At 38.1% G+C, this 24,111-nt stretch overlaps 1 protein-coding gene across 1 annotated transcript in view; it reads left to right on the top strand.

Annotated features, from left to right (window-relative positions):
- The first annotated feature begins 1,028 nt into the window (after window positions 1–1,028).
- Window positions 1,029–24,111, top strand: part of si:dkey-22o22.2 (neural-cadherin) — a 185,274-nt gene continuing 162,191 nt past the window's right edge. Inside the window, exon 1 of the mRNA XM_047361368.1 lies at window positions 1,029–2,482. Coding sequence (XP_047217324.1) covers window positions 1,534–2,482 — 949 coding nt within the window. The 5' untranslated portion in view covers window positions 1,029–1,533. The remainder of the gene's footprint in view (window positions 2,483–24,111) is intronic.

Here is a 24,111-nt window from a genome sequence, read left to right as displayed (position 1 = left end):
GAACACACCACCCCCACCAAAAAACATGGTGGTAGCAGCATCATGTTAAGATAATGCTTTCTTTCAACATAGATAGCAAAAGTGGTCAGGGTTGATGGGTGGATAGATAGAGCTAAAAAGAGTAAAATCCTGCAAGAAAACCTGTTAAAGCCAGCATGAAATTTGAAACTGGGAGAAATCTAAACATCTATTCTATTTCAGCTCTTAACCAGGGCTGATATAGAATAGTTTAGATTTAAGCCTATTCATGTTAAGGAATTGCCGAATTGAAGTCTAAACCAAGATTAAGATGAGATTCTGTTGCAACAATTGTAAGTTGATGTTCTAAGATGCTCTCCATCCAACCTGTCTAGGTTTAAACTTGAATGGGCAAAGATTAAGCCTGTAGATGTGCCAAGAAGTAATTGTAACAAAAGGTATTTCTACAACGTTTTGACTCAGGGAAATGAAGTCTTACAGCTGTACAAATCACCTAGCATGTAAAATCCTGGTTTTAAAGAAAGAAAGTTTTCTTTACTAAAGGAATGTGCCACAGATACCTCAACAGTGTTCTTTCATTATAGCTACGTTGTGCCTTGTACTGTTTTTTCCCATTATTAGGAATTATACATAAATGATACAATGGTTTAAATATATATTTAATAGCTGTGGGATTAATTTAAAATTTTAATCTATAAAAGTCTGCAAAAGTCAGTAAAATTTCATTTTGAGAAAATAAGCAGTTTTTTGTGAAAAAAACCCAACATGTTTTTACTATAGACAGCTTCAATTGCATCTCATTACTGTGTGTTAAGTGAAATATATAGATGATCAAATCTGATCGGGGATAAAAAGTGATTTTAAGTGATTAATCCTCATATGAAAAAAGGTTCTATCTCGCTTCTTTTCTCACGGTCTGTAGACCCATTCTTTCAGAGGGTGGGCCTCCCACAGTGTCACTCACTCCAGTCCGGCGTCCTGATTGGTGGCTCTCCTCACTGGGCGGTGCGATAGATCCACATGGAGCCAGCTTGATGCTTCTGTGACCGTCAGTCTGTTCCATCCTCCGGTGGAATCAATTCGGACACTCTGGACCACTTTCGCGCATCATCACCATCTTCCGAGCTGGAACATTTTTAACTGAACTGAGAAAAATTTAACTCAGAATATATTTTTCTCTACTGCTCCTTCTGTTGATTTCTTTGTATGTTCCTCAGGAACACTGGGAAATAGGACCAGTTTGATCCATGCGTAAAAGTCCTTACTGAGTGATTTATCCAGAGAAGACTGACGAAATTAGTTACCGATTCCTTCCTACTCTCTAGATGGAGGTTTCTTCTCCTTCATGACAGTGGATTTAGGTCTTTATAAGCAAAAGGAATAATTTCATAAACTTAACTGAAAAAAAAACCAAAAAACATTCTTGTCTCATCTGGAACAATATCCATATTTCTGTGTTGTTTTAAATTGGATCTATGTTAGAGAGGTGCCCGTTTCCGTGGCTCCAGCGGACACTTTGCTGTCTTTTGTAAGTAAAATAGTCTAAATGGAAACATGACCAAAGGTGCAAGAGAACCGGTTTTCCACCTGCTCCTGCTGCTTCTTTATGTCCCACCGGCGTGTCTCTCCGGGCAGCACAGGCATCCAGCGCGCTATTTTGGCCACATCGCTGAAAACTCCCCGACTGGAACGCCTGTGGATGGGGTCCTAATCCCTCTGGAAGCCGGAGTCTGCTCCGGTGCAGAACTTGATGGCAACCTGTATGGGAATTATCCATCTGATTTCAGGATCGTTTACGACTCTGGACATCGGGAACAACAAGGACATTTGATTTTGGTGTCCGCCAAACCTTTGGACAGAGAGATTATAGCGATGTACGAGCTGACGCTAGAGCTGCCGCCCCTGTGTCAGAGGAGAGCAGCGGTCGTCCAGGTTGAGGTGTCCGACAGAAACGATAATATACCCCAGTTCACCAGCGGGAATAAAACGGTGGAAGCAGACGAGCTGGCGCCTCTTGGAACCGTGTTGGCTCGCTTTGACGCAAAAGACGGCGACGCCGACAGAAACGGACGCACAACTTTTTACGCATCACCAGAGTCCAGTTTGCTGCACGTGGTTCCACAAACCGGCCAGGTGAGGCTCGTCGGGTCCCTGTTGGGGGTCAGCCAGCTCACCCTGCGGTTGTACGTGAAGGACGGCGGGGATGTGGCGCTGGTTGGTGAGCCGATCTTCCTGTGGGTCAACGTCCATGGGTCCAGCAGAGCGAGGCGGCGACCCCGCGCTCTGTCCGAGGATCTGACCTACACGGTGAACGTTTCGGATCACACCAGAGTCGGTGATCTGGTGTTCACCGTGCCGGACCTGAAGTTCGAACAGCGGTGGTTCGAGGTGATATCCGAGGCCGATTCGCCCGTACAGATCGAAAGGGACTCGGGGCGCTTGTACCTAGCGCGCAGTCTGCTGGAGCCTGCGGAGGTGGTGGTGAAGATCCAGAACCTGCGAGGTAAGACAGAGACCTTTAATTTTTGTCTGCATAAATACACAAAGGTAATCACGTTTCCAGGGACAGCAGAGTCTGGTTCTGCCTCTGTCTTGTGACAGAAGCTGCTGCTGAGTGTCAAAAAGTCCTTTCTAAACCGTTGTACTTCAGACCATGACCACCTACTTTTTGTGCGGATCTAAAAGTTTGGTGGTTTTAAACTGAGGGGTTCCTTGACATAAAGCCATAAAGGGGTGCAAGATCTGAATATAAACAGTTCAGATGTAAAATGATGTATACCCATGGCAGGTTAAGTTTAAATAAATGTTTTAATTTGGAAAAAAAACAAAACTGGACGAAATATTAACGTTTCAGAGTGGCCCAGCCACTGAGGGGGCAAAACATTAGGGTGAAGGCAAGGAGACCTTCCCACTTCAAACACTTGGCGCTCATCACTAATGATACATTTAAAAAAATACCAGAAACAACTTGCAAAAGGATCGCCTGCAATTATAAGAAAGGGTTGACTGCTGTAATGACAACAAATGCTTTTCCACTGATTATTGATAAAGATATAGATGATTTTCAAATGCCATTTTTGTAAATTAAAAACAGAAATCTTTTTTTTTTACCCTCTTTGTCTTATTATCTGATGGCAGATACTTCAAAAAAGGACATTTTGGTTGAATAAAAAAAACTTTAAATCTAAATAGTATGAAGAATTCTGGCCCTGTGTATAACACACATTGATCAGCCACTACATTATATACCACTGCTCAATTGCATTTTAACACAAATAGCAAAACAGAATGTTACATGTGAGCATCTCAGTACATCTAGATGTGGTGAAGACGGCTTGCTGAATTTCAAAGTGAGCCTGAGAATAGGAGAGAAAGGGGATTTAAGTAAATTTGAATGTGGCAGGATGTTGGTGCCAGACGGGCTGTGTTTCAGAAACTGCTGATCTGCAAGGATTTTCAATCACAGCCATCTCTCGGGTTTACAAAGAATGGTACAAAGATGTCAGAGGAAAATGGGCAGACATCAGGAATAGTGTCTCTCTAAAAGCTCAACATGTTAAACACTGAAGCAGACAGGCTAAAATATGCACAGGCTCACCAAAATGAACAGTAACAATTTAGAAAAATGTTGCCTGATACGATGAACTGAGTAGACTTAGAATTTAAAGCAATGTACCAATGCATGTTACCCGGTTTGTGGATCTTGATTTAAACAAGGTCAGTAAAGGAGAAGAGACATTTAGCCTGAAGTGTTATTACAAAAACCCCAAAGGTCAGCAATTGAGTATTGTGAGGTTTACATGAAGGAAGGATGTAGTAACTCTTCACTAGTGTCATTCTCCTTCATATGTTATCTAGGTTTCATGCAGCTTCAGACACAAATTTCATTTACACTGCTCTGCAGATTCTTTTCTCCGTTAAGGACTGAGAGGTGTTCATTCAGTCAGTTGTGTTTAAAGGCCCATGCGTTGGCTCTTTTCCAGCAGTTTGAATTGACCCCAACCGTCAACGGCTACTTTCTGCTCTTTCATTCATTCGTTACAACACTCCACAGATCTCTGCCAAGTGTGTGTGTGTGTGTGTGTGTGTGTGTGTGTGTGTGTGTGTGTGTTTGTGTAAGAGAGAGAGATAGACAGGAAAGGAGGGAGAAACAGAAAGGGAGTGTGTCGGGTTGTGTGTGTTGCCAGCAGACTGTTAAAGGACAAACAGTGTTTAGTTTGTAAGGTGTGAGAAAGCACACCCCAAAACACTTCACACACAGATTTGAGTTTTTCAGTTAACAGAGAGGAAGACAGACACACACATGTCTCTCCTGGACTGATGATGCTCCCCAAAGCTTCCACTGAAGCTGAATATTCAGTTGGTTAAAGGGCAGGATTTGTTTTTGCTATGCATATTTAACTTCTGCAATGCAGCAGGATCTCATTTGCATTGATAAAGGTCACTCAATCTAAACAACAAAATAAGTTGTGCCAGTGCCTTCTGAAGCACTTATCTAATCTGCCAGCATTTATGAAAAGTCGGATTGAGGATATAACTGTCTTGAGAAAGGGTAGTTTATTTCATTTTGTAGTTATAGCATACTCATCATAGCATGCACAGTATGTATAACCTTTGACTTTCATCATTTTGAAACTTCTCCCAGAAGAATCTTTTAACAGCACATAAACCATGGAATAAACTTTCACTTTCTTAAGCATTTCTCCTTTTCTGATTACAGTTGTGCACAAGCAGCTGATATGAGTGCCACACTCCATAAAAAAAGAAATATTTACACTGTTCTCTAGAAATGTCCTTCCAGTCATGTTGTTTCCATCCATCAACAGAACATGAACAAGCTTGAAGTTATCCATTTCATGAAATCTTAGGTGACTACAGTTTGGACAGCTTGGACAAGAACAGACTGGAAAAAATAATGACTCTCAGTTTCAACAGAGACATTCAGATGATGGAGTCTGATTTTGGCATAAACAACATGAAAGAGAGGATCCACCCTGCCTTGTTTTGACAGTCCAGACTGGTGGTAGTGTAATGGAGTGGGGGGTAATTTCTTTGCACATTTTGGACCCTTTAGTAGCAAGCTGAGCTTCGTTTAAACCCTTCCAGAACTCTCTCAGATTTAACCAATTGTCTTTATGTTTGGTGGACCAGTATCTTTGAACAAACTTTAATGGCTTTTAAAAAAAGATGATCGTCTGTCAGTCACAATAAACAAATCAGTCAAACTTTCGGATGATTAAAACAAATCAAGAGGAATATTTGAGAACAGCATTAATCAGAGCTGCTGGCCAACATGTTGTCAGTCAGAAAAGGGCCAATGGCCTGCAGCCCTGATCTGTTTGACAGGATGAAATGCCATCCAGATGCTGCTGTGACCCCCTCACACTCCACCTAAAGTAAATGTTTAACAAAGAGCCTAAAGTCCTCACATCTGGACAATGGTCGTGGCAACTCAATGTTCTGGTCAGGTCTGACTAATCAGTCAATCCAAACAGCATCTTTGGTGTTTATTTGTAAAAATTAGTTGTGTTTGCTCACCTGGAGGTCTCCCAGGTCGGAACACATGGACAGCAGCAGAACCAGAGCTCTGTACAGGAAGCCCTGTTTGTGTAACAGAAGGACAGCGCCCAGGTTGGCTGTGGTTTGTGGCCACAGAGGAAGAGAGAGGGATTTGGTCGACACGGGGGCTTGGCGTGCTATAAACTGTCTGGCTGATTGAGAAGGCCTGCTTTTCGTCATCTGAAACAGAATAATAACAGATACAATAACAGATTAGTATCATACTCCTTATGTGAATCAACGTTCTCAACAATTCTCTCTACTATCATCTGCTGTCACACTTCCTGTGAAAGCAGGAGCATGTGGAAGCATAATCTGAGATACTTGCCATCCATGCAGGAATCTTAATTATTTAAAAACTACAAAGGGCTCTGCCATCATGTCCATCACTATAGATGACAGTTGCTGTACTGATGTTAAGTTATTCTTGACTTTTTCATAAATAAAAAACGGACACACATGTTCTCATTGGTTTATTTGTTTAAGTGAACCTGGAATGTTGGATATCATTTCTTACCGTACCCCATATTATATTTGTAAACAGGGACCGACTTGTGCAATAAAACACCCTGGAAGATTTTCTGTGTTCAGAGAGCAAAGCTCTGGCTGACCTGTGAATGCTTATATTCATGCTGTTTTGAGTCGAGTATGATACAAAGTTTACCTCAGTGTTCAACGTCCTAAAGGCTGATAGGTGGCAGTAATAAGCTGGTTTAAACAATGTCTCTTTGAAAATGGAACAAGTAATTTTCTTTGTCATTTCCTACATATCAACAATATGGTAAAGAACTGTTGTACTGGCCAGTGGGTGGCATTAGTTTCATTACTACGGGTTTAAATCAGTCATTCACCACAGATGAGGATATACATTTAGCAGCAGTTCCACCACTCTGTCATCTGAATGAATGGATGTTAGTGTTCAGCTCTGCTTGTACTCCCAGCTGGATTCAGTCGCGTTGCTATAGAGATTGATGTAAACAAAAGCACAGCAGTTTCTTACTCACTGGTTTTTACGTAATCGCTGTTGTGAAAAATTCATCCAGTTGCCGAAACGACAAACGTTAATGAGAGAAAGCAAAGGCGTAGTTTAGGAATGTTTCTGATACTGATCCGAATCATTTAAGAATAGGGATTGGCTGAGAAACGAGACCCATTCCTTCATCAAAAGGAATAAAAACAATGCTTGGAAATTACATAGCTTTAAAGTGCAGTAAAATAAAACTTCACTTCATCAGTAATACACTTAATTCCCTCAACCACTTGAAGTCTCGTACTTATCTTTTTCCTAGTCTGCCTTTTTTTTTTTTAGCATTGACAGGTATTTTGTCCCAGCTGGACAGCCATGAAGGACTGCCTTGATATGCTGCTCCAATACAGGTTAACTCGGTTAAGAAACCTAGTATATTTTTTTTTGACAATGCATCACCTGAACTGCAAATAGCTCGAGGATTTATTTCAAGAGATGCATCTGAACAAATACAGCTGCAGTCTTTCATTACCCACATCTTGCCCCTTTTGTTAGCTTTAATGCTTGACTAACCTTAGCATGTCTCCTCTTTGTTTTGATATGACTTATTGTTTGAATCTACTCATAATGCATGTTAAAGTGCCTGGGACACACTTTTCCCACAAATGCAGGAATTTAAAGAAAACATCTTAATATTAAAGGCACGAGCAGTAATCGACATGATGTTAGGATTAAAGACGGGATTGAAGATAATTGTGACACAAAATAAGCATATTTTGATGTTAAATTTTGCAAGTCCAATGTTGCCCGGAAATGATGTCAAAGGGGAAGTCACCAGTCATTCAATGTGTGAGCGTCAATGAGAAACGGTTCAGGTAGAAGCCAAATTGCGATTAAAACAGTGTTAATATGGTCAAACGGTGCATTGCTGGAGGTGACAGCAATACTACGACAGGAGCCGTTAGTCGGCACTATTTTCCTGAAGTGAAGAGGATCAGAGCTGCCTGTATCAGAGCTGGAAAACTAAGCGACAGATGGGCTGGTCTTACCAAGCACAGCCAGTTGTGATCGGAGGTCTTTTCAGCAAACAAATTCAAGCAAGAAACGTCTGAATTCACAACAGAAATGGTGTCAGAGGTCAGAATATCTGACAGACGAAGGAGAATGTTGAAGCAGATGCTATAGCCACATTGTTCAGAGCATCTGATGGGAAAAGATCGCCAAAGAAAAGGTTGTTGCTGCAGGTAAGAACACTGCTTTGTTGCAAAAATACATTTAGATATTGGCAGTTAATGTTAATAATAATTTTAAAAAAACTTTCCAGAACCATAAGCAGATCGCACAATAAAAGCCAGTGATAAATCAGGTAGCAAGGCCAAAATAATCCATTCTGTGGAAGTTAAACTGCTTCATTTTTCGTTTTATGCATCCAGATATTTTAATGTGTTTTATTCTACAATGGGTGAGTTCACTGAATGCAGTGAAATTCTATTTGTTGCTTAATTTGGTGCATTTAATGTTTAATTGCTCAGCTTATAACAACTTAGTTAACCCAGAAACTGATCTAATGTAAACAACAGCTAACATATACACGTGTATATATAAATATATGCGTGTATTTATTAATATAGAGAGATCTAGTCCGTCTTTAGTGAATTATTTTGAAAATCCAAATGTTGTGCTGGTTCTGTTTCCTGGTGGTGCGGTATGATTCATGGAGACTGACTCTGGCCGTGCTGCAGCATCCCACAAAAATAGGTCGAATTAGATGGCCGCCTGCATGCCTCAGCACTTGTACTCCATCTGATGATAGCTGACTTTCTTCTTCTGACTTTGCTGCGTCTCTCTGTGACATTGACTGAAATATATCTAAAGAAACATCAGATTCTTCACTGCTGTCTGTGTTGCTGGCCATTGTAGCAGCAGTCAGTTTAAGTGCGGGGGTTTCCCTTTGACGTCTTAAAGAGCGCAACAAAATCACAAATGTGTACTCTGGAAATGCTTATTTAGTGACATTTTTGACAATATATCTCAACAACTGTTCATTTCAGGGGCATGAATTTACTTTTTAAAATATGTTATCAATGTTTCCTTTTCATAAATGTAATTGGATTTATCAAATTTGAGGTCACAGGCACATCAAATTTTCAGTTAACTGGCGCATATGTGTCCAGTTAACTTGTGTTTTGACTGAATTTACAGAAAAAGTTGTTTCAAAGTTGTTTCCTGCTTCAGAAACGTAATGCTTTGTTTTAAAACATCTTAAACAAATTTAGAAATGTGTGACTGCAGGGGAGAACAGGCTACATGACCCAGAGAGAAGCTGCTGCAGACTCCATGTGCATCGTTGTAAAGGCTGAAAAAAGCTTAGATTTTGAGTAGGAAACCCAGATTTGATCATCAAAATATTATACACAAACTACAGTCATTTTGAATAACTTAGAATATTATTGAAAGGTTATTTTATTTCAGTAACTCAACTCATTAAATTAAGCATATTATATAGATTAATTCCACAAAGACTGATGTTTTTAAGCCCTTATGTATTCTAATTATGATGATTTTCTGCTTCCAGCTAATGAAAATTAGCTAATTAGCTAATTAGAACATTACATCAGACCAATAAAAAATATTTTTAATATAGAAATGTGGTGTCCATGAAAATATGTTTAATACCTGCTCAAAGGTACCTTTTATCTGTCAGGTGAACCTCAAATTAACGCGTGTTCTAATTGTTTGAATATGACAGAATATAACAGCTCGCAAAAGTCCACACTTTTGCATCTGTTGACATACAAATGTGCTGTAATTGTTAACTGGCCATGCAAAGCTCTCACTTGTCAAAGGAGTCTGGAGCCTTTAAAGAGAGCAAAATAAATCTTTGAGTTGTTCTTTAAAGGTTTTAAATAAATGAAGATCTTCCGTTAATTAATTTACTCAACCTCCTAATAATGATTTTAAACTGTTTTTTTAGTTGGACAGAAAACGTTTTGCCCTGTTCTCTTAATGAGCTGCACATTGATTAGGTCCACTTTTGACTCTAGGAGCATGCCAACCTCGACATGCTTCAGATAAAAGAGTGTGTCCTGACGATAATGAACTATGTAGAAGTGTCTCATCTGAAACTACCTTTTGTTTAAGCAGACCACAACCCTGTTAGGGTCATAACTTCACTTCAAAACTGAAACAGATTTACTGATGCAATAAAATGAGTGAGGTTACCTGCAAATAAGTTAGTTTCAGTCCAAATATAACATAATACAGAGACTACTGCAGCTTTTATTGCAATAAGCATTTATACAAATGTAAAGTAGTGATTGTCCTTAAATTTGCTTCTGTGAATAATTTTTGCAGTGTTAGATTTAATGGTTATGTCAGCATGAAAAAGGCGCTGCATACATCCCCTTAGCTTATCCTTTTGTATTCCCCTGCACTTATTCAGTCCAGATCTAATACTGAACCCTTTATTTCTTTTTGCCTGTTCCTCACTAATATGTGAAACACAAAGTTAAGCATTTGAATTTAACTGAAGCCTGTATTTTTTCTGCCTGAATGAACAACCATGCATCTTCTGGGATGAAAATGAAGCATTCACTCATGTTAAATTGGTCTCAGGAGAATGCAACTTGAGATTAAACTTTCATGACTGTGCGGTCAATAGTTTTTCACTCTATAAACTGAACTGCTAAATGTGTCAGTTACTGTTTGTAGCTGAACTGTGAGCACCTCAACACAAAAACTATGTAGTGTTTTTGCTGTTTTAATAAAGCAAAGCTCCTTCAGGTAAAACAAATTGTTCAGTTTCTAGAAATATCTAAAAAATAGAAAACAAGACTTAATAATATGGAACAAAAGGAAAAAGCCTAAAAATAATTAATACCAACCAGGATGAAAGTTTTGCATTGAAGAAAGAAACCCAATGATCACATTTATATGCAGAAATGGGGCATGAGCTCCAGGTAAGGTAATCACAGAAAAAGACCAAGAGTAAAAGTGACACAAAAAGTTAAATGAACTAGAATAAGCTAAATAATGTTGGACTTTTAAGCTTTATGATGAATGGTAAATCTGATTTCTGAATAAGGTCAAAAGTCTGGTACAGCTAATATTGAGCAAATTCCTCTATGAAAATTTACAACTTAAAAGCAAAACAAATGGCAATTGATGCCTACAATTACAGAACTGTTTCATGCTCTAATTTTAAAAAGAGAATACAATTGATTTGCCTAATTAATTACTTTTCTTGCTCTCACAAAAAAGTGCCTTTTACTACACAGAAGATTTAATGAAAATAAATATTAATTCATTCATCTTCTATACCGCTTACTCCATTGTGGGTCACGGGGCAGCTGGTACCTATCTCCAGCAGTCTACGGGCGAGATGCAGGGTACACCCTGGATAGGTCACCAATCCATCGCTGGGCAAAGCATAACATAAAGCAAACCCTGAGCAGGTCTGACGATCGGGTCTGACTAACTGGGGACAGCGTGTGATGTGAACAGACTGCTGTTCACTGATTGGCCATGAGACCAGGAGAAATGATAAGGTTTTTGCTGAGGTAATGCAGGGAAAAGTTTATAGAACTCAAGATCGACTAAAATAATATTAGGGAACACAATGGCCAGAGCAGGTAAAACCCAAATTTAATTTAACTATTTACTTATCATAAACCATGCCTGAAGGCTGAAAGAAAAGAAAAAGGACACATCAAGTTTCTGAATTACATGCAGGTAGGGGGCGCTGTATTTAATAACATCCTGAGCCAGCTGATCACACAAAATCAGCTGTTCAGATGCACCAACATTTCCTCCAAAAACACCCAAAACAAAACAACAACATACAGTGTGTTTGGTTCGGAAATTTATTGATGGTCCTTAAACGAACCAGCGTGTTCAGGAGGAGGGAGCAGGCAGAGAGCAGCTGCCCGTAATCAGACTGCCTACATTGGGTCAAACGGGAGGAAGATCCCTCTGAATACGCTGAGCACGAATATCCAGGGGTGAAAGTGAGCCAGTACGGTCCGGTACTGCGTACCACTAAAAGATTCTGTGCCGGTACGCAATACCGGGAAGAGGGAAGAACGGCTGCCTGCTATGAAGCCGTCATCCAGAACCAGTTACAGCTGCAACAATTCCCGAGCACACAAAGAAGAACAGACCGCTACCATTAGGCAGTCTAAAACACGACTTAATCATTTTATAAATATAGTTATTTTCCCCTCATTCCAAACTGTTTCTGAACTGTTCTGCTATGCTGGAGTCTCAATGTTCTTGCTTTGCTTCTCTCTCCTCGGAGCTCGAGGTTTTAATGAACGGCCAGCCTTTAAAACGAGCACCGCTACGTTTAATGTCTGTCTGCTAAATACTCCAGTTAAAAGCAAAGGGAGAGAAACTAGTTGTGTTTCATGTTATTTTGCTGAATTACAGCAACACAGTACAGCTCGAAAACAGCGCTTATGACCAGAGATTTCAGATACGAGAGCGCATGTGTGCTTACCTCCAAAACAGAGGGGTTGCCAAGGAGATCGATGCGTTCGATTTAATGGACTGGGAGATTTTACACAGGTGGTGCACAGACATAAAAAACCGCCGCTTGCATTATGACAGGACGAACAATAAATTACTTACCATCTACAGACTTTTAAATTAAAAACGCAAAAACAACCGAACGGTCAAATTTTTTATTTAAATGAAATCACTTGACCACAATGCAGAGAACAATAACTTCTTCGTTCAAACGAAAAGATGGAAACTGAAGATGAAAAGTTATGCATCAGAAAATGGTGTATCATTGTTTCATACATAGCAGTTCTTTAACAAATATATATATATATATATATACTCTACATTGTCAAAAATATTTATTTCTTTAAATTACTATTAATTGTGTTGATAAAACTTACAGAAAGAGTTGTTCTCTTGCTTCCTAAATTAAGTATCTGTTTATGTGTAGCAACTTTAATGATTAGTCTAATGACCTTAGAGGAGTGTGCTCAAATAATAAAATATTGAATGAGTTTGGACTGACATGAAATTTGTTCTGAGTCTGGGTTGGGGTTAGATTTTAAGATTAGCTGTCTAAAAAATATTATAGAAGTCAATGACAACAGAACATTACCATGACCAAACCAAATGAGATCGGGAGACACTAACAGGTCATTAGGTCATTAAAATAAATAGAACTAGGAGACAAAAAACCAAAGGAGATGGTTTACAGTGTTTTTATACCACATAAAGATAGCTCGCCCTGCATGTTTTAAACTTTGTAGGCTGAACACAAGCTGAACATAACCATTACTTATAACTAATATAACATTTAAAAACACCTTACTTATTCACCTATTATTATTTTATTGCTACTGAATAGTACTTTACGGTGTTTTTAAATGGTATTTTTTAAGAAAGCAAAGCTACACCTCAAAGTAATTTAAATTAATTTTGATTTATTAAGTAATTTGAATAACATGTTTAAAGGCAATGAAATAAAAAAAGTTGAATAGACACACACTGATATTCAGCATACTAAAAGAAAACTAAAACTGTAGTCACACAGAGAAAAACACAGCCTCATTAATGGTAATAAAGGTGTTTATTTGTATATTTAAATGAGAAAATCTTTCCTATTGGCTGCAATTAATGCATTAGCCTGCACACTGACGGGCCTTTTACCTCATTAAACTGCAGCTCCAACGTATTTAACTGTTATTCATTGTTTTAGTCAGTGTGTTTGTGTTCCCAAACACACACATGCACACCATTACACAGACATGGTCCTGTTCTGTCAGCTTTCCGTGCAGGTCTTCGGTGCTTGGCAGCCCTCAGGTGACAAACACACTTACAGCTTTTGTTTCTGGTTTATTCTATTGTCTTTATTTCTGGATTTAACCCGCAGCCCAAAGCAATCTGCCACAGCGCCACATGTTTGTGTGCTTTTGTGCATGCGTATTTGTGCTTTTGTGACACCAAACATAGTAGGACTGTGTGTCCTCAAGGCTGCTGTGCTTCACAGCGGTTGTGAGTTAATCAGCGTCATGGGAAATGATCAAACTTGTCTTTAGTTGCAGTTGTTTTATTCTGCACACCTGTGTATTCTGCAAGAATGGATATTTGCTCTTCAGAAGCTTTTCATTTTTTTACGAGATTAATTCTGAGTTATACCATCAAAGTGAGGACTGGCCCTTGCTTTGCAAAGGTTGGTTTAAGTCAAACATTTAGTAACTGTTGTGGTTTGACATGCTGTGGTTAAGGTGAGAGGGCTTGGAGCTGCAGAATGCATTAGATTAATGAATCCCCTCAAAAAAGGTGTTCATTCAAGCATATTTGTGTGCGTAGGCTGTGTAAGTGGGTGAAACACTGCGTATTTGTATAAAAAGCTGCAGGACAAATTATTATGACCAAACACTGAAGCTCTCAAGCGTGACCTTTTCAAGGCAACAAAACAGCAAAATGCACATAAATAATGAAGATTGTTTAGGCCATTTCAGTATTTTTGAATTTCATAAATGGTCCTTTCATAAGTTCAAATGTATATAAGTATGGAAATCTGAGCACAGATTGAGTTAAATACGTGTTTATCTATGGAGTCACATCTTTTTCAAAGCATTACACTGTCAAGTAAACAGCTGATACAAGAACTTTATATTTAAAGGGACTCTGCAGAAACTGAAGCTTAACAGATATGTTTTTATTAGATCCAAGCACCTAAAATCACTGAATTCATTTCCAAATGGGAAACAACAGGATACTGAGTGTTTTAAAATGGACACATCTTTATGAAATCTGCGAACATTTCCAGAAACTTTTAAAAAACAGTCTACACATTGGAATATAAGGAAGGTTATTTCACAGTAGCACATTAGTAATGCTTATGTAGGATTTTATGCACAATTTAAATATAAGATTACATGTCAACACTTAAGCCTATATGAAATCTTGATTTCCCAAATTACACTTAGCTCGGTTGTTTGAATTGTTAAAAGCAACACAATTTCCCGAAGTTAAGGTTGTGATTAAACCCACAGCCTCTTGGGGATGCTAAAGACATGATGAACATTGTTTTTCTAATTTCCACTCTGTTTCATTCTTTCTCTGTAGCTTTCCATTACCCTTTCATCCAATTGTCTCTGTTTCCCGCTGTTGTCCTGATAGCTTATTGACAGCTGTGTCCTCAGGCAACATTACTCACTGATCAACAATTAGGACAAGGTCACCCCGTTAAAACTGCAACAATAAACTCCCAACCAAGCAACAGTCATCACTGGAAATGTTAAATGTTGTTTATGTTTGAACTGTTTTTAAAGCTCCTTTTACCAAATGTTTTAACATTGCCTATATGCTTATCAAACTGAAACAAAAACTTTAACCAATGGCCATTCCTGCAATACTAACTCACAGTGCAGTAAATGTTTGCTAACTTAAGGCAGAAATCATTGTTGTATTTTCTAACACTATTTGACACATCCACTGTTGTAAAAAAGCTTATGCCCTGTTTCAGATCAGGATTTTTACATCAGATAAAGATAACCTGAGTAAAAAGGAAAAATTAGTGTTCGAATTATGATTACTTTCTATTAATGGAAAGAAACACCCAATCCAACCTGGTCCCATGTGAAAAAGGTATTGCCTAAAAACTGGTTGTTACCCTTAGCACAAACAACTGTATTAAGTCATATAATGACTAGCAATCAGTCCCTTACATTAGTCTGAAGGAAATATTTGCTCACTCTTTTTAGTTTTTATTTCTGCAGAGAATGAATGTGTGCTATGGATATTTGTCCAACTACTTAACCCAATCAAGCTTGAGCTTAAGATCACAAACTGATGGCTGAACGTTCTCCTTCAGGATTTCATTGTTCAGAGTTCGTTGTTCCATCCATTACAGCAAATTATCCAGGTCCTGAGGCTGTAGTGTAACCCCAGACCATCACACTACTGCCATTATGTTTCACTATTGTTATGACGTTTTATGAAATGCTGTTTAGTTTAATTTTGTTCATAGTCTTTGACTAAAACAGATTTTGTTTCACTCAAAATGTTGTCACTTATTGTCGTCTTAGTTTTAGTTGACTAAATCTTACTATATTTTAATCAATGAAATCTCCTCTAAATTGTATTGACTTTGCGCTGGATTCATACACTTACTTTCTGAAACCCAGGAGTCTGACTGGTGATCTATCAAGTGTATGCCGTTTCGACCATTTTAGTTCTAGCTCTCATGATTTTTAATTAGGTTTAAGTTAGTTTTTGTCAAGTTTATGTAGAGGAAGGACAATAACAGAATATTTTTGGAAAGAAATTAACATTAATGCTTTGTCAGTTTTTTAACAAGATGCACACCTTCCAAAAAGTTCCACTTTTGTCTTTAACCTTGTGATGTTTATTTAGTATCTAGTGGGATATTTAACAGCATAGCAAGCCACAAGGTCTTGGAGGAAAATGTTGCCTGATATCAAGGGAAACAGCATAATTACACAAATGTCAAAGCTGTTACATGACCATTGTGCCAAGATCCACTGATCCCACTCCACTGCTCCTGTATCACCAGAAAAACAAAACCAGTTGGTGCACTGCTGATTATAAACAAGCAGACTAGTCTTGAATTAGCTTGATGTGCACTGCTTTAGAAGGTATCTTGAGCACCTTTCACATCATGGTTCCACAATAAACATGCAGCCATGAACCGCTGATTATGGAATCTTTTGTCCTTTCACATCATATAAAACAAATCACCGACATAAGTGCTTACCAATCACGTAGCTGTGATTGAGGAATCAAAGGAGTGTGGTTTCCAACTTGCAGCCTTCACCTGTGGGGGTTTTCCTGAGTGGATATCAACAGTGTTGCCTTCCCCATGCACACTGTCCAGAGAGCTTTTAATACATACAAGCTCTTTGTGCTGGACCCTCAATGTGTCATCATCTGCATCATTCTGCTGATCAACATATTTCTCAGATTAGACATTGGAGGATGATACTATATCTCTGTTCTGTGTGTACCAGCAACAGCTTTGCTTTCTACTACACTTGTTCCACAAGGCAGAATTTCTTCTTATAGCTAATAGTGGTTATGGGTTTATGACTACCTCCCGAGGAAGATCAGAGATGTAATATTGGTGGGTCAATTTCAACCCATCGTTCCATGTCGGGACCTTTCAGTTGATCAGGAGGCATAATAAATACGTGTATATCATAGAATTGAACAAAAAAACAAAACACCTTTACGTACCTTCTTCTGAATAACAGTAGTATCTGCTTGTGACTCATGCATTGTTTGTCTGATTGTGTCTACCTGTACTGTGATGGGTAAGTAGAAGTAGATGTACTGTGATGTACCTAAGAAAACAAGCAGAAGATGCTTTAGCTGCTGTCATGGTTCCCTGTCTTGCTACATAAAGGCCTATATCTAAAAACTAAATGTGAAGAAATGAAGTGCATTTTGTGAAACATCTAGTCTATGTCTATGTAGTGGCTTTTTCACTTGTGATACACCCCATTTTGAATATTCCACATATGTTGGGATAAAAATGTGTAAAATTTGGACAAAATATGGTTCTTTTGCTTTAAATTATCTTAATTTTGTGTGTTTTCCATACTTAATAATCGGCTGACCTTCTGGGGATGATAGTTCAATGCTCTAAACATGTTGTATGAGTGCCCCCAAGTGGTCAACAAGTTTTCAGTTAAATCATTTAAAAAGTAGGTCAGACAGCCATCAGTTGGAGCCCCTTCAAACATTCAGCATGTTGGGGAGAGTGAATCCTCATCAGTCTAGACAGAGTGTCTGTGTAGGTCATTGCTACAACATTTGAGAAGCACTTCCATAAATCCCATAGTGGTGATGTGTAATGGTGATGTGTATGGTGTCTCTGGTCCGATGTTAAACGTGCCACAAAATTGATGCCAGTCTGGCTTAGTTGAAGATAAATTTACATATGCTAGAGAGTCAGATATGTATAAAGGCAATGCTGGAGTGTTAAAACAGCATAACCTAAAGCAGCATATACTTATGTGCCACTAAAACTCAAGGGAGATTCACAACGCTGTGGCAGGGACTAGTTCATTTTTCTGACCTTTCTAATACAAACCCTGATTACACAAATTCATCTGGACCACTATCGTTTGAGACAGTCTGGATACAGACTTAGAAAGGGTCTGGCAGAAGAATTTAGTAATAAATTACATGTGTATGTATTTGTTCATTTACTCACAGGAAACTCTAAATTAGAGCAATTCTGAAAAAGAAGAAAGAATCATGAGCAAAGTTTGAGAACTGAAGTTCTCATGAGAAGACAGTGTGTGCTTTCTTCTCCTTGGTTTTGACTTGTTGCATTAATTAAAAAACACCCATTTTATAGTTTACTGTACATAAAAAATGCATGTCCACTTCCTCCTCTCATCCGTCTCTTCGGCCACTCTGCTGAAAGATGAGATGAATAGAGGTGAAGAGAATAATCTGCAGTCAGACTTTACTTATCCTTCAGTGACTGAATTATACAACAAATCCATCACAAACGGCCTCTGCATGCAGTCAGCTTGCACACATCAATGCAAGCAAAAACACACAAGTACACGAATGAATAATGACCTCAGCTTGGTGTGTGTGTTAATGTGTTTGTGGGAGATGCTGTGTGTCTGTTTCCTGCATGTCGACCGACTCCCCTAATGCAAACTCACAGACACGCACAAACCCTCAGGGCTATTACACATTATTGTGTCTGTGTGTTTTGACGTGTCCTCGCTAATTGTCTCACATCGCACTCTGCTGCTGCTCTTCGCTTACAGCTTAGGAAGGATAGGTAGTTGAGGATGTAGCTGCTAATGTAATGTTTTTGGTCTGTTTTCAGTTTGAAGCAGATATTCAGAGAGTTGCATTTATCGTTCATGTTAAAAGTTTTACCCCAGGCTTGACTGATGTGGTTCCGCTCTCCATTAATAGGCTATTCTTTCTCCCTATGGACTTCACCTGCTTGCCTTTAGGCAGCTGTAAGGTTTCCCTTGTTAGGATAATAATATAAATAAATAAAGTCTTTACTATATTAGCTCACTTTGATATTTTGCTGTTCTGGCTGCTATACTGAATAAAATAATTTGTGAAGGTTTTGAGAAAGCTTGTAATACTCCTCTGTTAACTGCCATGTAAAAATACTTGAAATGAATGAAATCCCTGGTTAAAATAAGTCAATTCACTCAGCTCAATAAACAAAATGACAAATGAGATTGGATTAACAAGAACAGGACCAAGATACTTTGAGTAAGGCTAAGAACCCCTATTTGTATTTAATATATAAAATAGGCTACGGGCTCAATGAATCACAAACTGTGTTTTAAGGAATCTGTTGTTGTTGCAGATTAATTCAGTCCGGGTTTTATTCTCATGTTGTGGTCTTCATTCTTGTCTCAATCTAGTGGTCCTGATCCCATAAGATGATTGACAATGATCATTTTTGTTTTTTGACAAATGAAGAAAGATTTCCCAACCATACCTGGGTTAGGATCATGGCATTAAGCCTGGAGCAGCTTTAAGTTTCTCTGTCTAACTGGAACCACACTGAAATATTGCAAGAGCCGAATGATCAATGATTCATATCAAAACAGAGCGTAAACATGCTATTGTTAGCCGAGAACAGCAGCATCGAAATTATGAGCATGAAAACAGCAACACCAGTTTATTCAAAACTGCATCAGCAATCAGACAGCGTACAAAAAAGACAATGTGTTCAGAACATTACAGCATTTGCTTTCTTAACCTGTGTAGGAGCAGCATGTTAAGGTTGTTCTGAAGGAACCTTAGTTGGGACAAGAAGAAGACCTGAAGAAGCTGCAGGATCCTGAATATCATTAGTGAGTTAATTAAGTCTCAGACTGATTCCAGCATTCTATAAAGTCATAAACCACAAACATGGCAACAATAAAAAGTTTAATGAAGTGTCAAACTGTGACTCAGTATCAGCTATTCTTAAGTGTTGGATCTTTTTCGGTTGCTGAAATCCTGCCCAAGACATAAAGAATAAAAGTTTAATAAATAAACTTTAAAAAATCTCTGTTCGGTGTAGAATAATTCAGGAAAGAGTTTATAAGTCACTCATTATTCTCTAGTGGTCACAGGTGACCAAGTCTTTAACACCACACTTCACTAAAAAGATAGTAAGAGAAGCCCAGGTTTTCACGATATTTTTAGGAATCTGTTTTATGGATTTATGTTGAGGATCTTTTTATTTTAAATATTTGTAATACAGACTGAAGAGACAAAAAGGAGCTCTGTAGTCTGCAACTATAGCACCTACTAACTCTTTATTTTAAGGTCACTCTTGTTCCTCACGTAGGTTAAACCGTCCTCATCTATGCCTTTTTTGAGAAACAAATATCTGATAGACAACATTTTAAACAGATAAGGAATAGAAATAAGGAGTGGGTGGTGACCCTTTGTAGAGTCAGAGGTACTGAGTGAAAAATGGAAGACTGTGGCCATCTTCTTTTCAGCAGACAAGAAAAGACAGCAAGCCCTTTGCTCACCAACTTCTCAGTTTGTTTGTTATGGTAAAGTGAAGTGGAGATAAATGAAAAGAATATGAACCTACTTAAAGATGGTTCAATAATTAAAACATAATACATTCAAGTTGTTGAAATTACAATTGTTGCAGCTTATTTATATAGCATTAAATCCAAACAAATGTCATCCCAATTTACAAGACAAACAGGTGACATTCATGTTATGTAGAAATAAATCAATCCAGTTCAAATCGATACGTCACTCTGAATTTGTTGAACATATAATGCAATTGGATAAAAGTTCTCCGCCAAACCGAGCTGATTGCATTAAGTCATTGACTTTGCATCAGGCCCTCCACCTGAGCACCCATGTGTGCTGCTTGTTGCAGTGTTTCTGTACAACAAAACTGCAATAAAAGAGATTGTGCTGCATGAACAAAAAGAAGCTTTTTGATCAGAAACATAGTTTTCTGGTCAGATTCAAGAAAAATAACAGCTGTGGATTGACTAACTGTACAGAACATTGTGCACATACACAATATCCATGTGTCGTGCAAATAAATAAGAAGGATTAGTTATTTGTAAAATTTTGAAGGAATGCTGCTGTTTTCCTTCATTGGTAGAAATAATTGGTGGGCATTTATATTTTTACCACAGCACCTTTGAACAAAATTAGATTTGAGTTTGACAGACAAGAGTAAGAGCAATAAATGCTAAGTTTAGAAGAATACACTGTCATCAAGGATGAAAGAGGTCATTCTACATGTAAGTGATGAGGAAAACTTTTAAGAACCAAGATAAACTGTGGGACTCAGAGGCTCTTAGAGCAGCGATTTCTCAGTTTCATCCATCAGCACTTTATGACCTTCACTGATCCCTGAAGCGTGGAGAATCACGTTAAAAACCTTGACGTCTCCTGAGCCCAGGCTTGTCCATCAATCCTCACCATGACACCCCTCATGCTCTCTTTGTCCTCCTCTTCCTGCTCTCCCCTGAGCTCTCTTTTCCTCTCACCCCTCGCGGTTGACCCCAGGGGAAATCGGTTCTCTGTGGGCTGAAAGAACTTTCAGAGATGAAGGGACGCTCTTGGCTCACTCTTCATTTGCTTCAAGCCAAGTTCACCCTGCTGATTTGAAGTGTGCTCTGCAGCTTATCAGCTCGTCACTTGTCTCCTCAGGGGATGACAGGAGGGAAATGGTGATCCCGGTCCTCCCCTATAAAATATAAAACTTTAGGGGTTACATATTTTACCATTCATGAGTCATTCCCAATTTTGCTGCCCTATCAACATGCACACCAAAACAGGCCAGCAATTAAGTCCCTTGCAAGAGTATTTATACTCCTTGAGTTTTTTTACTTGTATTCACATTACAATCTCTAATTTCTGCATAATTTATTCGCCATTTATGTCATAGACCAAGACAAATAGTGCATAATGGTGAACCTTTAACTGCAATCTCAGCTGTAAGTATTTTAGGACACATCTAAATAGCCTGGAAACTGAAAGTTTTGCCCATTCTTCTTTGCAAAACAGTTTAAGCTCGGTCATATTGTTTGGAAAACGTTTTTGAAAATTAGTTTTGAGTCTTGTCTGAAATTCTCTGCTGGACATGGGTCTAGGCTTAGACAAGGCCATTGTATGACATGATTATACTTTGATCTGAACCACTACATTTGTAGCTTTAGCTCTATGTTTCGGGTCATTGTTCCGCTGGAAGTTGAACCTTTGGCCCAGTCTCAAGTCTTTTGTAGCCTCAATCAGGTTTTCTTTTATGATTGCCCTGAATTTAATCCCTTTAATTTTCTCATTTGTGACCAGCTTCAGGTCATGATGCTGCCACTACCGTGTTTCACCTTGGGGATGGTTTGTTTAGGATGATGCACAGTGTTAGTTTTAATCCACCCATAGAGTTTTCTATGCAGGCCAAGAAGTTTGATTTTGGTCTCCCAAATGACCAGAGCACCGTATTCCACATGATTAATGCGTCCCCTGCATGGATTGTGTATGGTGTGGCATTAGGTGTATCTTTAGATGTTCATCCTTCATGATTGTTTTATTGAGGTATTTCTCTACAACCTAGCTAAGAACTTAACTGGTGCATAGCGGAGCATTGTTTTCTAAATTGAACAACTAAACAGCTCATGTGGAAAATGCAGTGGCAGCAGTTAGGCAAGTGTGCCTTAAGAAGAAGGGCTTTCATTATGGCTTCATCTGTGCACTCACTCACACACATCTTGCTCAGTTGCCACTTATCGCCTTTTACTAAGCGTTGGAGAGAAGATATTGGGGACATTCAACATTTTCAGGAGCCAGCTTGGTTTCCAGCGCTAAAAGCATTTTTCTGCATGTCTAAGCAAGATTGGCAGTGAACTTCCTGTCACTTTTTTTCCCTTTCCTCCTCCATCCACCTTCTACATGTAATGTCATATTTTTGTTAATGTACTGATGATCAGAAATATTATACAAACCTCATAGGAGTTTGCAATGTAGGGTTTGAAGAAATATTTAACAGGAATGTTTACATTTGCTTTTATTTACAGGATTACAAAATGCAATATATTAAAAAATAAAATAAACTTTTAAGATACTGTATTTTCCCTGAACAGTCCTTAACCATGGAGATAAAGTAAATAATAGATTCATCATTTTCTCCTTTATACTGTAGTTTAGAATAAAGCTAGAATAGGATAGAATATAGCGAGAAAACATTTTTAATTGTAGCAGCAGCAGTCGAGATGTTTCTCAGTTTTGTCCATTATCAACTGAATTATAGTGGACAAATACTGGACAAAATATAGTGAAAACAAAATAACAAGACAACATTTACCACAAAGAGCCGTATTTGCCCCCATTTCTACAAAATAAAATGTGGTCTGGAGCTGCAAAACCCACACCACTCTTGTATAAAAGATCAACATCTAAAAATGTATTTCCGTTTCTAGGTTATAGCATGCATATGCAATGCTCTGTGACATCATGTTGTGAGTTGGCGCTATATAAATAAACTGAACTGAATTGAATTGAATTGAATTGAAACTGAATATAATTTGACACTGAGGGAAAACAAACTATATTTTGAGCAGAATGAAGTTAGTTGAGACATGTTAATTTCTTAAGAAAATTCAGAAAACTAAATAATTTAATAAAAAAACATAATTTAAAACTCAATACAAAGAAAATGCCTAAAGACAAAATATTTTTATTTGCCCATTGAATGTTTAAAGACAACATCAAACTTTTACAACAGGTAAAATACTGTTTTCTGGTGTAAAACAAGTTATTTCCCTGTCTTTGGAAAATCATTAAAAATATAATAAAAATTTAAGTAAGTTCATACATTTGTTTATTTTCCACATATTGTGCACAACCTGACAACAAAAACATACAGTACACACAGTACATATTTATATATGTTTTGTACCACTAGTTTTTATTCTAACTTGCCATTTTCAAGAGTCAAAGAACATAAGCTCTGCATCAAGACACACTGGACATCAAAACATAGTAATAAGTGTAAATGTGGTGTAATTTCTTTGATTTCAAGATCCCAAGTTAGTGCTGGAATAGAATAGAATAGAATAGAAGATTAATTGTATCTCAGTTGAGAAGGGACGTGTAAATGTTAATTTTAAAAGCCTTAACTTGGAAAAATGCTTACATTTAGTAAATAAACCTTTACTTTGGGCCATTATTTGCATTTTTATTCTAATCTATGTAATAAACTAAATTTGACCAGGTTTTGCTGGTACAAGCATGACCTGTTGTACTTCATATCATTACAGTTATCATAGCTTTCTCAGCAGGAGGCCTCCCTTTACAATGTTCACACTTTATACTGTAAACCTTCTGATCTTCCAGTGTTATCCGGTCCATCTGCCGCACACGGAGCAGACACCACCAGCTGTCACCCAGCAGTCCCATGGTACCTGACCCACATGTTCCCTTCCACACACAATCTGCAAATTAATTTAAATGTACACTCTTATAAGAGATGTGTTAAAAAATAACACAGAATATGTGTTATTACATTCTATAGGATCAGCACTTTACAGAGATTCTCCACAGAAATCAGTCATTATTTACTTTGCATCACGTTGCTTTTTCTGAATTATCATGAA

Source organism: Girardinichthys multiradiatus, chromosome 3 (genome assembly GCF_021462225.1).
Source record: "Girardinichthys multiradiatus isolate DD_20200921_A chromosome 3, DD_fGirMul_XY1, whole genome shotgun sequence".
NCBI classification, from domain to species: Eukaryota; Metazoa; Chordata; class Actinopteri; order Cyprinodontiformes; family Goodeidae; genus Girardinichthys; species Girardinichthys multiradiatus.
The sequence above is the reverse complement of the archived record's forward strand: the minus strand, read 5'-3'. Positions and strand labels throughout refer to the sequence as shown.